Below are 13,852 nucleotides of genomic sequence, written 5' to 3' on the forward strand. Positions count from 1 at the left end.
TTTGTCAGCGAGTGCCAGTAGACACATGTCCGCTGGCATCTGCCGCTCTATAGAGAACAATGGCTGGTTCAAATATTACAGGGTGCCTTGGCGTGGCTCTGTGGCTCACGCATGCGTTTGCAAATGCGTGCGGACTGAACCCCTGTTTTTAACACATACTGTAGACAGGTTAATTGGTTTTCTGCAAGCTGGTCGGTAAGTAGGCTTGGTTTTTCCCTGGGCATTCCCCAGGTTTTTGTTGTTATCTGCTTTAGCCTTCCAATGCTACTTACTGTTATGGCCAGCTATAGACGGGGGCAGTGGACATGTTTATGCTTCACCTGTGGTGTTTATATTGGTCCATCAGTGCACCAACACCTTTGCAGCCATTGTGCTATATGCTGGGTGCTTGGTGTGCTCTTGTACCTTTAAAGGAGGGGTGGCTTCCCTTCAGTTCATCTGCCCCTATCTATCCATTAAAATGCATGTGCCTCCACTGTGGGGACGCTCATTGTTTAGTGTTAGGACCACAGATATTACAGGGTGCCTTGGCGCGGCTCTGTGGCTCACGCATGCGTTTGCAAATGCGTGCGGACTGAACCCCTGTTTTTAACACATACTGTAGACAGGTTAATTGGTTTTCTGCAAGCTGGTCGGTAAGTAGGCTTGGTTTTTCCCTGGGCATTCCCCAGGTTTTTGTTGTTATCTGCTTTAGCCTTCCAATGCTACTTACTGTTATGGCCAGCTATAGACGGGGGCAGTGGACATGTTTATGCTTCACCTGTGGTGTTTATATTGGTCCATCAGTGCACCAACACCTTTGCAGCCATTGTGCTATATGCTGGGTGCTTGGTGTGCTCTTGTACCTTTAAAGGAGGGGTGGCTTCCCTTCAGTTCACCTGCCCCTATCTATCCATTAAAATGCATGTGCCTCCACTGTGGGGACGCTCATTGTTTAGTGTTAGGACCACAGATATTACAGGGTGCCTTGGCGCGGCTCTGTGGCTCACGCATGCGTTTGCAAATGCGTGCGGACTGAACCCCTGTTTTTAACACATACTGTAGACAGGTTAATTGGTTTTCTGCAAGCTGGTCGGTAAGTAGGCTTGGTTTTTCCCTGGGCATTCCCCAGGTTTTTGTTGTTTTCAAATAAGGTCCACCTGAAAAGCTGACAGGTGGACCTGATTGGACCGCTCGTGTGAAACCAGACTAAAGCAGGCCATACACGGTCGAATTTCGAACAAATTTTCTTTTCAAAATCAGAAAGTTTGTTTTTTTGTGATCCGATGATGCCACCATTGATTTTCGAAATTCGGCCGACCAAACCTTCATGTTGCTGGGAATATTCGTTTCTCTCCGTGAATATGCTTTACTCTCCGGGAATATTCTTTTCTTGCACATGCGCATTTTTTTTTATATTTCATTTCCCGCGCGATTCTCCCATCATTGATCAGAAAATCTTTTGTTTTTCAAAAAATTTTCAACATGTCGGATTCCTCAAATTTGTTTGCTGCACAAAAATCGGCTGTTGCTGCAGCACACTAATGGTGCGAAATTCGTACGAAAATTCTTTGATACGATTTTCGAAAGAAAATTCTTTCGAAATTTGAACCGTTTAACCGCTTTTACACATTGATAAATCATTAGGTTTGCATGAAGCAGAGCCTGATTAGCATCTAATACAGATCCAGCCTATCTCAATCTAAAGGCTGCTACGGTATGAAAGGGATGGTAGTTCCATGTAAAATTTAATTTATTTTATGTAAAGAAATGCACAACTTTATTAATTGGTGCTGAGATATTTACAACACAAGTTGTTGAAAATATATAATATGATTTTATTATGACCAAATGGAAAACAGATAAAACATTTGTTCTTAATTAAAAACAATACAGCCTGAATAGAAAATTAAGCACAGTATTGGGAGTATCTTATCATAATAATGGTGACAACAGTGTAATTATCGCAATTTTTTTTGCCACCTTGGGCTTCCTCAGGGGATATAAATTGTAATATGATATGCGTCACTGAATATGAAGCAAAAAACAAAATACATCATTATATTAACAAATTGAAATTAATGATTCAAAATTTAAACAAATAAAACTTTGCCCACAAATACTAGACAGATCACCACTGACCCAGCTCTAGCTCCCAGAGGCTCCAGACACAAGCCAACGCCAATGAGGCAAGCCCCTAATAGGGCACACACAGGATGGTCAAGGAAGGTCCAAATGGACCATGCAACAATAATTAATAAAGCTACAATTATTTGGAGTCTCACCTAGCCATAAAGGTAGTGAATAACCAACATTGACAATCCAACTGAATAGCAGCGGATTCAATGGGAGAACATGGAGAAAACCAATAATATACTTACTACACATGCTGTTGATATTGAGTAGTAATAGTTTACAAAAAAAAAAATTCAAGCTAAAAATTATTTAAGCCTCATCTTAGCATATCCCTTGTTTATTTTATCATTAAAAAATATATATATATTATTTTCAGCCTCTGCTTCTTGCTATGTTTTCTCAATTGCTCCATATCTTTTAAACCATTCAGCACCCTTGATCTATCTCAATATCAACAGCCTGTGTAATAAGTATATTATTGGTTCTCTCCATGTTAATTTTTGTAGCATGGTCCACTTGTACCTTCCCTAACCATCCGGTGTGTGTCCATTTGGAGCTTGCTGCATCAGCGTCGGCTTGTGCCTGGAGCCTCTCGGAGCTAAAACTGGGTCAGTGGTGATCTGTCGGGTATTTGTGGGCAAAGCTTTATTTGTATACATTTTCAATCATTCGATTCCATTTGTTAATATCATGATGTGTTTTTGTTTTTTTGCTTCATATTCAGTGACACATATTGTATTACAATTTATATCCCCTGAGGAAGCCCAAGGTGGCGAAACATGTTGGGATAATTACACTGCTGTCACCATAATTACGATAAGATACTCCCAATACTGTACTGAATTTTCTATACAGGCTGCATTGTTTTTAATGTTTGTTCATTAAGAACAAACTTTATATCTGTTTTCCATTTTGTCAAAATAAAATTATATTATTTTTTAACAACTTGTGTTCTAAATATCTCAGCACCTAAAAAATCCCATAAAATATCCTTGTATGTATATTGTATATTCGGGGATGTTGATTTTTGTCTTGATTTTGTCACAAATCCACATTACAACCATTTCTTTAATAATTTATGTTTTTTATATCTGCCTAGAATTTAGTTTTAATTTATCAGCAGGTTTTCTCAGATTTTCATTGTTAGTATTTAGCCATAAAGGTAGTGTGTTGTTTGTTTCCATGAGGTAGGAGCTGCACTTATGTTGCAGTGCAGCCCACTTAGTTTGTCTAGGCAACAGCCCTAGAAAAGCTATATGCCTGAGTTTGGTTGGTCATTAACCACTTGCCGACTTCCTAACGTAGATATACGTCAGCAGAATGGCATAGGCAGGCAAAGCAATGTACCTGTACATTGCTTTGAATCTGCCGCCTAGCGGGTGCGCACACCCAGCACAAGGTCCATGACCGTGCCCGCGGGACCTGCGAACTCGATGTCCACCGGTGTCCCGCGATTGTGTCACAGAGTTGCAGAACGGGGAGATGCCTATGTAAACAAGGCATTTTCCTGTTCTGCCTAGTGACAGGACAGTGATCTACTGCTCCCTGTCATTGGGAGCAGTGATCACTGTCGTGTCACTTGTAGCTCAGCCCCCTCACAGTTAGAATCACTCCCTAGGACACACTTAACCCCTTCCTCACCCCCTAGTGGTTAACCCCTTCCCTGCCATTGTCATTTACCCAGTAATCAGTGCATTTTTATAGCACTGATCGCTGTATATATGACAATGGTCCCAAAATAGTGTCAAAAGTGTCTGATGTATTACGATAAAAATCGTAGATCACCGCCATTACTAGTAAAAAAAAAAAAAAAATGCCATAAAACTATCCCCTATATTGTATATGCTATATATTTTGCGCAAACCAATCAATATACGCTTATTGCGATTTTTTTTACCAAAAATATGTGGAAGAATACATATCGGCCTAAACTGAGGAAACAATTATTTTTTTATATATTTTTGGGGGATATTTATTGTAGCAAAAGGTAAAAAATATTGCTTTTTTTTCAAAATGTTTGCTTTTTTTTGTTTATAGCGCAAAAAATAAAAACCACAGAGGTGATTAAATATCACCAAAATAAATCTCTACTTGGGGAAAAAAAAGGACGTCAATTTTGTTTGGGTGCAACATCGCACAACCGCGCAATTGTCAGTTAAAGTGACGCATTGCCGAATCACAAAAAATGGCCCGGTCATTGGGCAGCCAATTCTTCTGGGGCTGAAGTGGTTAAAGCATCGGTCTGGAAGAAAAAAAAAAATCTCTACAAAGTTTTGGTGCTTTATCAAGACATGAAGCTTAACTGCTTCTCCGTGTAGTGGTCAACAGCCAGTCTGCACTATGACATTTCATACAACAGTGGTTACAACTGCAATCTATACTGGGACTCTTTTCACCTCCCGGGAAGTTGCCTTTATCCAGGACATAACAGGTAAGAGTCGGTTCACACTAGGGCGACGCGACTTCCAGCGCGACTTTCAGAGGCGACTCCGACACGACTTGAGCATGAACCACAGGGTGATCTGGGGCGATTTACAACACGACTTGAAGTCGTCTCCAGGACAGGAGACTTTCCAGTGGCCAATCAAACAACAATCAGCTCTAGGGGAGGGAGGGGTTTGCCTGAGAAATGTATGTTATCTTCCTGGAAAGTCGCTTCAGTTAAGACAGTGATCAGACTTGGATCAGACTTGGATCAGACTTCCATTGAAATCAATGGGTACAAATCGCCTACAAGTCGGATTGAAGTAGTACAGGAACTTCTTTTGAAGTCGGAGCGACTCAAGTCGTGTGTGTTAAAACCGCTCCCATTCACTTGCATTGTTTTTCTCGACAGCGCGACTTGGGACGACTTGAGGCGACTTCAAGTCGGATCCCAAGTCGCCCCAGTGTGAACCGGCTCTTAAGCCACCGTTTACAATTTAAACCAAAAAAATTTAAAAATGAATTTCACCAGATAAATATTTACAATATATTTGCTACCACATGGAATTATGAACATGGACAATGGAAAGTTTTTAGTGGAGACCAGAAGTTCATATCACAATCAGTTACAACTTTCTCAAAAACGATTCTCAAATAAGGATTGTTTAGTGTTTAAGTGGTACTAACCTCTAAAGTAATTTTAATTTCAGCCATGTCTTTAGTCGGGCCATTGACGCTAGCATACTCCTGTTTCAAAGAACTTCAGAAATAAAACAAGATAAATTTCAAAGCATGGAACATAGTTCTGCTTACTTATTCAAATGCATTATTATAAATAGCCAGGTTTGCTAGTGGATACAAATGTTATCTTCCTGTTTGGAAGCTTTGTTCGTTACCTGTGACGCAAGGAGGGTTAAATTAATTGCCTGCAATGCTAAGCTGCAATGACAATTTTACGAAAAACCTTGAATAATGTTCAGCTCTAAAGTGTTTTTAACCCTGGGGGCATACATTTTGGGCTAACCTATATGTATGCTGGAAAGTTTGTGATTGGTCAAAGGAGAGCAAAGAGGAAGGAAAATATCGACTGCTGCGTATTCTGGGACAACAATATCCTGCTGGGAGATGTAGTCCACAGACAGTTAGCTTGAGGAAGAGGCTTGGGCAGCCTTGAAATGCAAAGCTCCACCCCCAACATCCAGATGACATCACTTCCGGTCCGCTTTGCATCCCACAAGAAGCTTTCTGCCATCTTAATGTTTTCCACTTCCTCATCTAAGCTGTCATCCAGCTTGACGTCTGGACTTTCCAGACTGTAAGTTGTAGGAAAAGGCTCCCTATCAAAGATGCATGAGCCAACCACTCATAGGTTACATACAAAAAGTGGCGGTTAGTTACTATACAACTTTTCATCATACAGCCTTTCCCAATAAACCCAAGGGTTAGTTCCTTTACTCATCCTGAAATGACTAATGACTGATAATAATAAACAGTATTATCAGTTACCTTGTTGTTTTTACAGAATTTTGCATTTACGTTACAATGAAGCGATCCTCATAAAGATATTGTAATCCGATCACATAAATGTTTTATAAACAAAACCTGCATAACTAGATTATAATACTACCTATGAAGATTGGTAAATTGGATAACATTCATTTATAAGCACAGTAAATGTGCAATAAAAAATACAATGGGCTGTATTTATTCACATAGTGGAAATTATATGCCTTAACCCGTAGTATTTAGTTACATTTTGTCTTAGTAGTTTAGAACAGGCAGACTTCTGCTTGGTTACTATGGTAAGTGCACAGAGGGGATGATTTACTAAAGAAATAAAGGCTGTTCAATGCTTCATATGCTTGGCCAGCACTATTGGGTATTCAAAATTAAACTAGCATGAACAAGTGGAAAACCTGGGAAGTGAACAGCCTCTACGCATTTAGGGCCAGATTCACAAAAGAGATACGACGGCATATCTCCTGATACGCCGTCGTATCTCTGAGATACGCCATCGTATCTCTGAGATACGCCGTCGTATCTCTGAGATACGCCGTCGTATCTCTGAGATACGATTGTCGTATCTATGCGCCTGATTCATAGAATCAGGTTACGCATACATAGCCCTAAGATCCGACAGGTGTAATTGACTTACACCGTCGGATCTTAGGCTGCAATTCTAGGCCGGCCGCTAGGTGGCGATTCCATTGCGGTCGGCGTAGAATATGCAAATGACTAGTTACGCTGATTCACGAACGTCCGCTTTGCCCGTCGCTCTAAATTTACGTTGTTTCCGTAGAGATCCGCGGCGTAAAACTAAGGGTGCCCTCTAGGTGGCCTAGCCAATGTTAAGTATGGCCGTCGTTCCCACGTCAAAATTTTAAATTTCACGTCGTTTGCGTAAGTCATCCGTGAATGGCGCTGGACGCCATTTACATTAACGTCTAAACCAATGACGTCCTTGCGACGTCATTTAGCGCAATGCACGTCGGGTAATTTTACGGACTGAGCATGCGCAGTACGTTCGGCGCGGGAACGCGCCTAATTTAAATGGTGCCCGCCCCATTTGAATTAGGCAGGCTTGCGCCGAGCATATTTACGTTATACCGCCGCAAGATTACAGGTAAGTGCTTTGTGAAATGGGATACGTTACGCCACCGCAGCGTAACGTATTTCTATGTGAATCTGGCCCTTAGTAACCCCAATTAATACGCATTGAAACAGTCATTAAAATTATTATTTTTTTAAACAGGCGTCACTGGTTGTCGGTTCATGCTGTGGCTTGAGGTGTGGTGCCAGCTCATCCTGGCAGTGCCTAAACCAGCAATACATGCAGTATACAAATACCAACTTCCCTGTCAAAGCTGAGAAACACCCCACTGCATCATTCAGAAGGTTGCTGGGGTGCCTTCAATTGCGGGATACCAAAGATGTGCTTACTATAAACAGAACAGTACTTACTATAAGTTAAATAGTATAACTTACTATGAACAGAACATTAACAGTGTAGGACTTTAACAGAAGCTATACTCAAAGACAACTTCATGAAGACTTCTAAAATATCTGAAGCCTTTAATTCTTGTTCACATTTTTTAAATCTTAATCAGCAAGGTAATGTGCCCATGCAAGGATTCTCTTATTATTTATCTAAACACACTATGGGGGTCATTTACTAAGGGCAAACAAGCTGTGCACTTTGCAAAGAGCAGTTGCACTCTGAAAATGCAGTTACTCCAGAGCTTAGTAAATGAGGTAAAGCTTACCCAACTTGCAAAGAATACCCAATCACGTGGAAGGAAAAAAAATGCATTTTTGCTTGCACATGATTGGATGATGGAAGTCAGCAGAGCTTTTGTTTATTTACTAAGCTCTGGAGTAACTGCTCTTGCAGAGTGCAACTGCACTTTTCAAAGTGAAAAGTCTATTTTCTTTTAGTAAATCAACCCCAATGTCCTCTTTACATCTCAAAACCTAATTTCAAACCGAGTGTCGGGAATATTATAAACATTGTCATGAAGCCAGCTCTGAATATGCAATTTTGTAGTCATCGGTTAGATGGGCCAAGATGTTTTGTCATATTTGGCATTTTCTTTTTTTTTAAGTATAATTTACTTTGAGCTACGTATGCTTTAAAACTCTAGGGGCTGGTGTTCACCTTCCTCTGCTCACTCCTCGGCACAAGAATTCATGTATACATGGATACTCTGTAGCTCCTGCTGGTTTTTGCTTCTAATCCCCTTGTTCCATTTTATGGATGGACATTTTATGGTTACACAACCTATCATATTGCTAGAATCTTTTTATATGGACTATAAACTGAAAGACCTATGAAGAAATGGTTGTGGAACAAATCATTTGAGTTTCCATTATTTCTTATGGGGAAATTTGCTTTGATATACAAGTGCTTTGGATTACAAGCATGCTTGGATATACTCGCAATCCAAGGTTTTACTGTATAATTCCTTATGCTTATTTCCCCATTGAATAAGCCATGTAATAAAAAAAACTCTCTGTTCTATATTTAATACAGAATTATAAAAATAAAACAAAACTGAGTTTAGAACAGGGTTTAAAGTAAAGCAACTAAAGAATCAATAAATCAATTTAGGAAATGAATGCATTGTGCATAATATGTATAATGAACTTTAACATTTATACAATTAATATGAAGACAACTAGTCAAGTTCACAGTTTCACATGTGCTGCAAGTTATCCAGGACACTTCAATCTCAAACTGTTCATTATCAGTCATTTATAAGACATACAAAGTTCTCAGAAAACTAACATTTTCTAACTAACATAGTTTCAAGTGTAATAACAAGTTTCAAGCTAAGCTACATATTGCTCAAATTCATCAGAGAAGTAAATGTATTACTAAAAGCACTACCAATTACACAATTACTAAATGCAACCATCATAACAAATAAATATTACCTGCAATGTTTTTCTCTCTCCTTTGACAGATTGTTGTTTAGGTCTGTTGAATCTTGTGTGAATCTATCCTTATTGTTCCCAGATTTCATGAACTGCTTCCATGGGCACATCATTGTTCAGATATTAGGACCTTGACAGCCTTTACACTAAGTGCAACAAAAAAAAAAAATGTTCTCACGGGGGCTGGACTTCTGGATGACAAAAAAAGATCCTAGTCAAAGAGAGAAAAACTTTTATGAAACCAGGAAGCACATTTCTTTTTCTTACATTAATAAAGAGCAACATCCTCTGCACTTAAAATACATGCACTTAGTGTTGTATTAGGTGGGTCCAAACTGTCAGTTGTTCTGGTATGATAGCAATTACCCTTAATATTTCCTGGTCCATTTTTTTTTAGATTTTGATCAAAAACTAGACAGAGAAATTACTATATCAAGAAAAACCTGCATTGGGATAGGCTAGATGTGGAAAACATGCGTTAGCTATCTGTGCCCCTTTCTGATGATCATGTGCTGGTCGGAGTGGAGGGAATATTTTTTAAGTTTTGGGTGCATGTTCTTCTGCCTTGGCTCAAGTCCCGGTCAGCCGCCTGCCTGCTCATCTCTTTGCCTTCCCTGGCAAAGTGATCTTCCTCTGCTCCAAAACTAGTAGTAGCCGAGGGCCTGGTCCCCTCTGTGATTGGCATAGGTGTGTGCAGCCTATCGCATTAGGGAGTGCACTACAAAGCTCAAACACACATGGCTTTCTCTGCAGCCTCAGTTGCACAGGGCAGTGAATGAATTGGAAGTGCTCTGTGTTGAGCAGCTTCCTGTTCATTTACAAACTGAAGCATAGTAAAAGGAAGGGCTAGTAAATTATATATTTACTGGCTCCTTCCCCTGCTCTCCATACTGAAACATCCCCCCCCACAGCAGCCCTGCAGGAGCGGGGGGGGGGCAACATGGGCGGAGACCCAGGCAGTAGGGGGAATCTGCACCACACATAGTGATTAGGATTTGCCCAGTCACACCTGGAAAAACCCTACGCACACCTATGGTTTTTGGTTATTCTCCCCTCTGACCCATACGTCATTACAGTGATGAGGAGGTTGGCACGGACAATCACAAAGGGGTGAATAGTGGTGCAGATAGCAGGAAAAGTAAGTATATGCTTTCTTCTTTGTATTTATATCTTTGAAAATAACTTTTTCCTAAAAGTCCCCTCAAGAACAGGAAACTTAAAGTGGTTCTAAAGGCCTAGGGATTTCTACATTAAGGTAAAACCCTTTCTCTGCTGCAGGACCCTAACTAACCCCCCCCCCCCCCGCCTTCACATATACTTACCTGAGCCTGATCTCAAACCAGTTCTGTGCCCAAGAGTAGCGGCTCTCTTTGTTTTTTTTCCTTCACACAGGAAAGATAGATAACAGTGGGAGCCGTTGGTCTTTTTGACCCCAGATCTCATATTTAAGAGGTCCTGTCATTTTTTTATATTACAAGGGATGTTTACATTCCTTATAATAGTAATAAAAGTTAGACAATTTAAAAAACTTTAAAGTGGCGCAGTGTAAAAATTTTAAATAAAAGGTAAAATAAATAATACGATTTTTTTTTAACGCGCCTCGTCCCGCCAAGCTCGCGTGCAGACATGAGTAATGCCCGCATATGAAAACGGTGTTCAAACCACACATGTGAGCCCTAGACCTCCCCTGTAACTCAAAAAAATGCAACCTGTAGAATTTTTTAAACGTCGCATATGGGGGTTTTTAGTCGCCATTCCACTAGCTGGCGCAACTTTGAAGTGCGAAAATCATCTTTAGCAACATAGGCACTGGATCAGCATGATAGCCAGGCAACTAACATTTCAGAGTAAGAGGTTATTACAAGTTTCCTTTAAAGGAGAAGTATGACCAAAGCTCTTTTGGCCATACTTCTCCTGTTGGCCACAGACTTAGTTCTACACTCCTGTGACCCAGATTCATTCCAGAGAACAGACCAGGTTTTGCAGGGATCCGGACAATAATGTGATGTCTGACTTTCAGCTGACTCAGCCTCTCAGCGTGCTAAGGCCCCGTACACACGATCGGACAAAACCGATAAGAATGGACCGAGGTTCAGTTTCATCGGTCCAAACCGACGGTGTGTATAGCCCATCGGTCTGTTTTCCTTCGGCCCAAAATTTTAAAACATGCTTCAAAACCAAACCGATGGACCGCTGCCCGATCGGTCAAAACCGATGGTTAGTACAGAAAAGCATCGGTTCAAAACCCGCGCATGCTCAGAATCAAGTCGACACATGCTTAGAAGCATTGAAATTTGTTTTATTCAGCACGTCGTGTGTTTGGAACGATGGTGTGTACACACATCAGGCCACTTCAGCGGTGAACCGATGAAAACGGTCCGTCGGACCATTCTCATCGGTTTTGTCCGACCGTGTGTACGGGGCCTGAGGCCTTGTACACACGACCGAGGAACTCGTCGGAAAAGACACATCATTTTCCTCGACGAGTTCCTTGTTAGGCTTCCTCGACAAGCTTGCTTTGCGTACACACTGTCAAGACAAAATCTCCTCGTTCTCAAACGCGGTGACATACAACACATACAACGGCAGGGGAAGTTCGATTCCACTGGCACAACTCTTGGGGATGGTTTTGCTAATCTCATGTGTTTGCGTGTTAAGTAAAAGTTTGTTAACCTCCCTGGCGGTATGATTCTGTCTGGAATTACGTACCAAAAGCGGTACAATTATTTTGCAAGGAAATTTGGCGTTTTATACTGTAGGCCTGCAATTCTTAGGAATAACTCATTTAAATCTGACCAAACAAGAGTCTAGTAGGCATCCCGGGTATGAATTTGTTTTAAAAACAAAATTATAAATTATAATATAATAAATAATTATAAATAATTATAACAAATAATAATATAATTATAATACAAATTATTCAATAATGTAATCAACTCAAAATCACTGAAATTTGCTCAGTTGCAGAATTGTCGCTGTCATTACTTTTATTTTTTTATGACGAATTTCCCCACAAATCGCTATCGCTCATTTCTGCAAGTGATTATAATTTATTATCGCTGTTTTCTAGCTGCTCTAAAACCATTTTTGACATAAAGGGACACTTTTGGTTGCTATGGACAATCTACAGTTTGCAGGGAGAAAGAAATGTTTTTATTATATAAAAGAACATGCATGACACTGGGCAGACCACTAGGGACAAGGGGGGTGTGTATATTTTTACATACAGTACTGTAATCTATAAGATTACAGTATACTGTATGTAATGTGTTTGTTTACTTTTTTGAATTTGGCGCCGTTCTCCGCCCCCGTGCGTCGTAACATCGCAGGGAACGGAGATCGGCGGCACACACTGTGAATCGAGCGAGGACCCGCTCGCTCACACAGCGGGGATGCATCGCTGGATCCAGGGACAAGGTAAGTAACTTTGTCTGTGGATGCTGCGAGGTAAGCCGCGCCGCTGCATGCTCTGCACATCTACCCCGAGCGTGACTCGGGGATACTGATCCTAGCATTGAAAAACCACCCCGAGTCACGCTCGGGGATACCGCTAAGGAGGTTAAGAGACGATTTGCACTTTTCAGTCTGTTACAGCTTGAAAAATGTGTTATCTCCATTACAAATGCTACTTTTACTCACGTCTCATACTTTATTCTGAGCAAGCGCGGGTTTCTTAGCATACACACGCTCGAGTTTCTCGTTGAAAACCAGCCCGACGAGGAACACGATGAGCAAATTCAGACTTTTGCTCGTCGAGTTCCTCGACAGTTTCCTCGATGAAAAACGTACACACGACCGGTTTCCTCAAAAAAAAAGCTCTCCCACCAAGTTTCTTGATGGATTCTGCTGAGGAAACCGGTCGTGTGTACGAGGCCTGAATCAGTCACTCCCAGTCCCTCCACAGTTCAGCACTCCAATGAGAGGCAGAGCACAGAATGGACCTGAGAACTGAGCAATCAGGAGTCTTTGAACCCTCAATTCTCAGTGCAGTGCTGGAGGGGGACAGCTGTAACATCGGATCGATGCTGCAGCCAATTTTTGATTCCTGCACTTGTCTTTCAATGCAGTGTGGCATATTCTGCCAGTAGATGGCATCCTATGTGAACAGAATGCTGTGTCATTCACCAGCCTAGAAGAAGATATTTTTATTTAGAGATCAGAAGTTATAGATAAATATATGTTGTTGATTTACTAAGGAAGTTGAGACTCTTAATTTAAGGATGTGTGTGAATATTCAATTCAATTATCCAATCATGGGAAAAGTAAATTCCTGTTGACTTTGAATACCCAATCATGTGCAGACGCTTTTTGACATTGGTGGATAATTGAAGTGAATATTCACAATCATTTTTGAGTGAAGATTCCCAAATTCTTTAGTAAATCAACCTTAGTATGTCACTCTCTGCACCTTTTACAGTAAAGAGAAGGGAACAAGATCAGACTCGTGGATGTCGGCACGCTTTGTGAACCTGAACTATCTAGCCGATCGTAGTGTGGTCCTAGTTTTTAGAGTGCATTGAACATCCAAATAATGATGCTTTTTTGCTTTCAGTTTCTCCAAGATCACTATGGAATTTGCATATCAACATGAAATAAATAATAATAATAGTGTGACCAGCACGACAATTTTTTTTTTAGGCTGTGACCCTAAAAAAAAAAAATCCTGTTCCTTTAAAGCATGTTAAACCGCATAGTGCTTGTGCTGCGTCATTTGTCCCTTTCTATGTTGTAACATACCTGGTTGATCCTGGATGTTCCTGTATGTCTCTACGTGTGCTGACCACGGTAATCATGGCTTCTGATCCATGATACCATTTTCAGTTTACATGCCTCCGTCATCCCGCAGTGTTTAGTGTCTCTTCCTCCCTCCCTGCCTGTC

The 13,852-nt window shown here is 40.8% G+C and overlaps 1 protein-coding gene across 1 annotated transcript in view; it reads right to left on the minus strand.

The window, feature by feature from the left end:
- Window positions 1-13,852, minus strand: part of NOS2 (nitric oxide synthase 2) — a 96,465-nt gene that overhangs the window by 73,730 nt on the left and 8,883 nt on the right. The window contains exons 2-3 of the mRNA XM_040338428.1: window positions 8,974-9,184; window positions 5,227-5,299 (exon numbers count right to left, since the gene is read on the minus strand). Of these exons, the coding sequence (XP_040194362.1) occupies window positions 5,227-5,299; window positions 8,974-9,086 (186 nt within the window). The 5' untranslated portion in view covers window positions 9,087-9,184. The remainder of the gene's footprint in view (window positions 1-5,226; window positions 5,300-8,973; window positions 9,185-13,852) is intronic.

Source organism: Rana temporaria, chromosome 2 (assembly GCF_905171775.1).
Source record: "Rana temporaria chromosome 2, aRanTem1.1, whole genome shotgun sequence".
Taxonomy (NCBI): domain Eukaryota; kingdom Metazoa; phylum Chordata; class Amphibia; order Anura; family Ranidae; genus Rana; species Rana temporaria.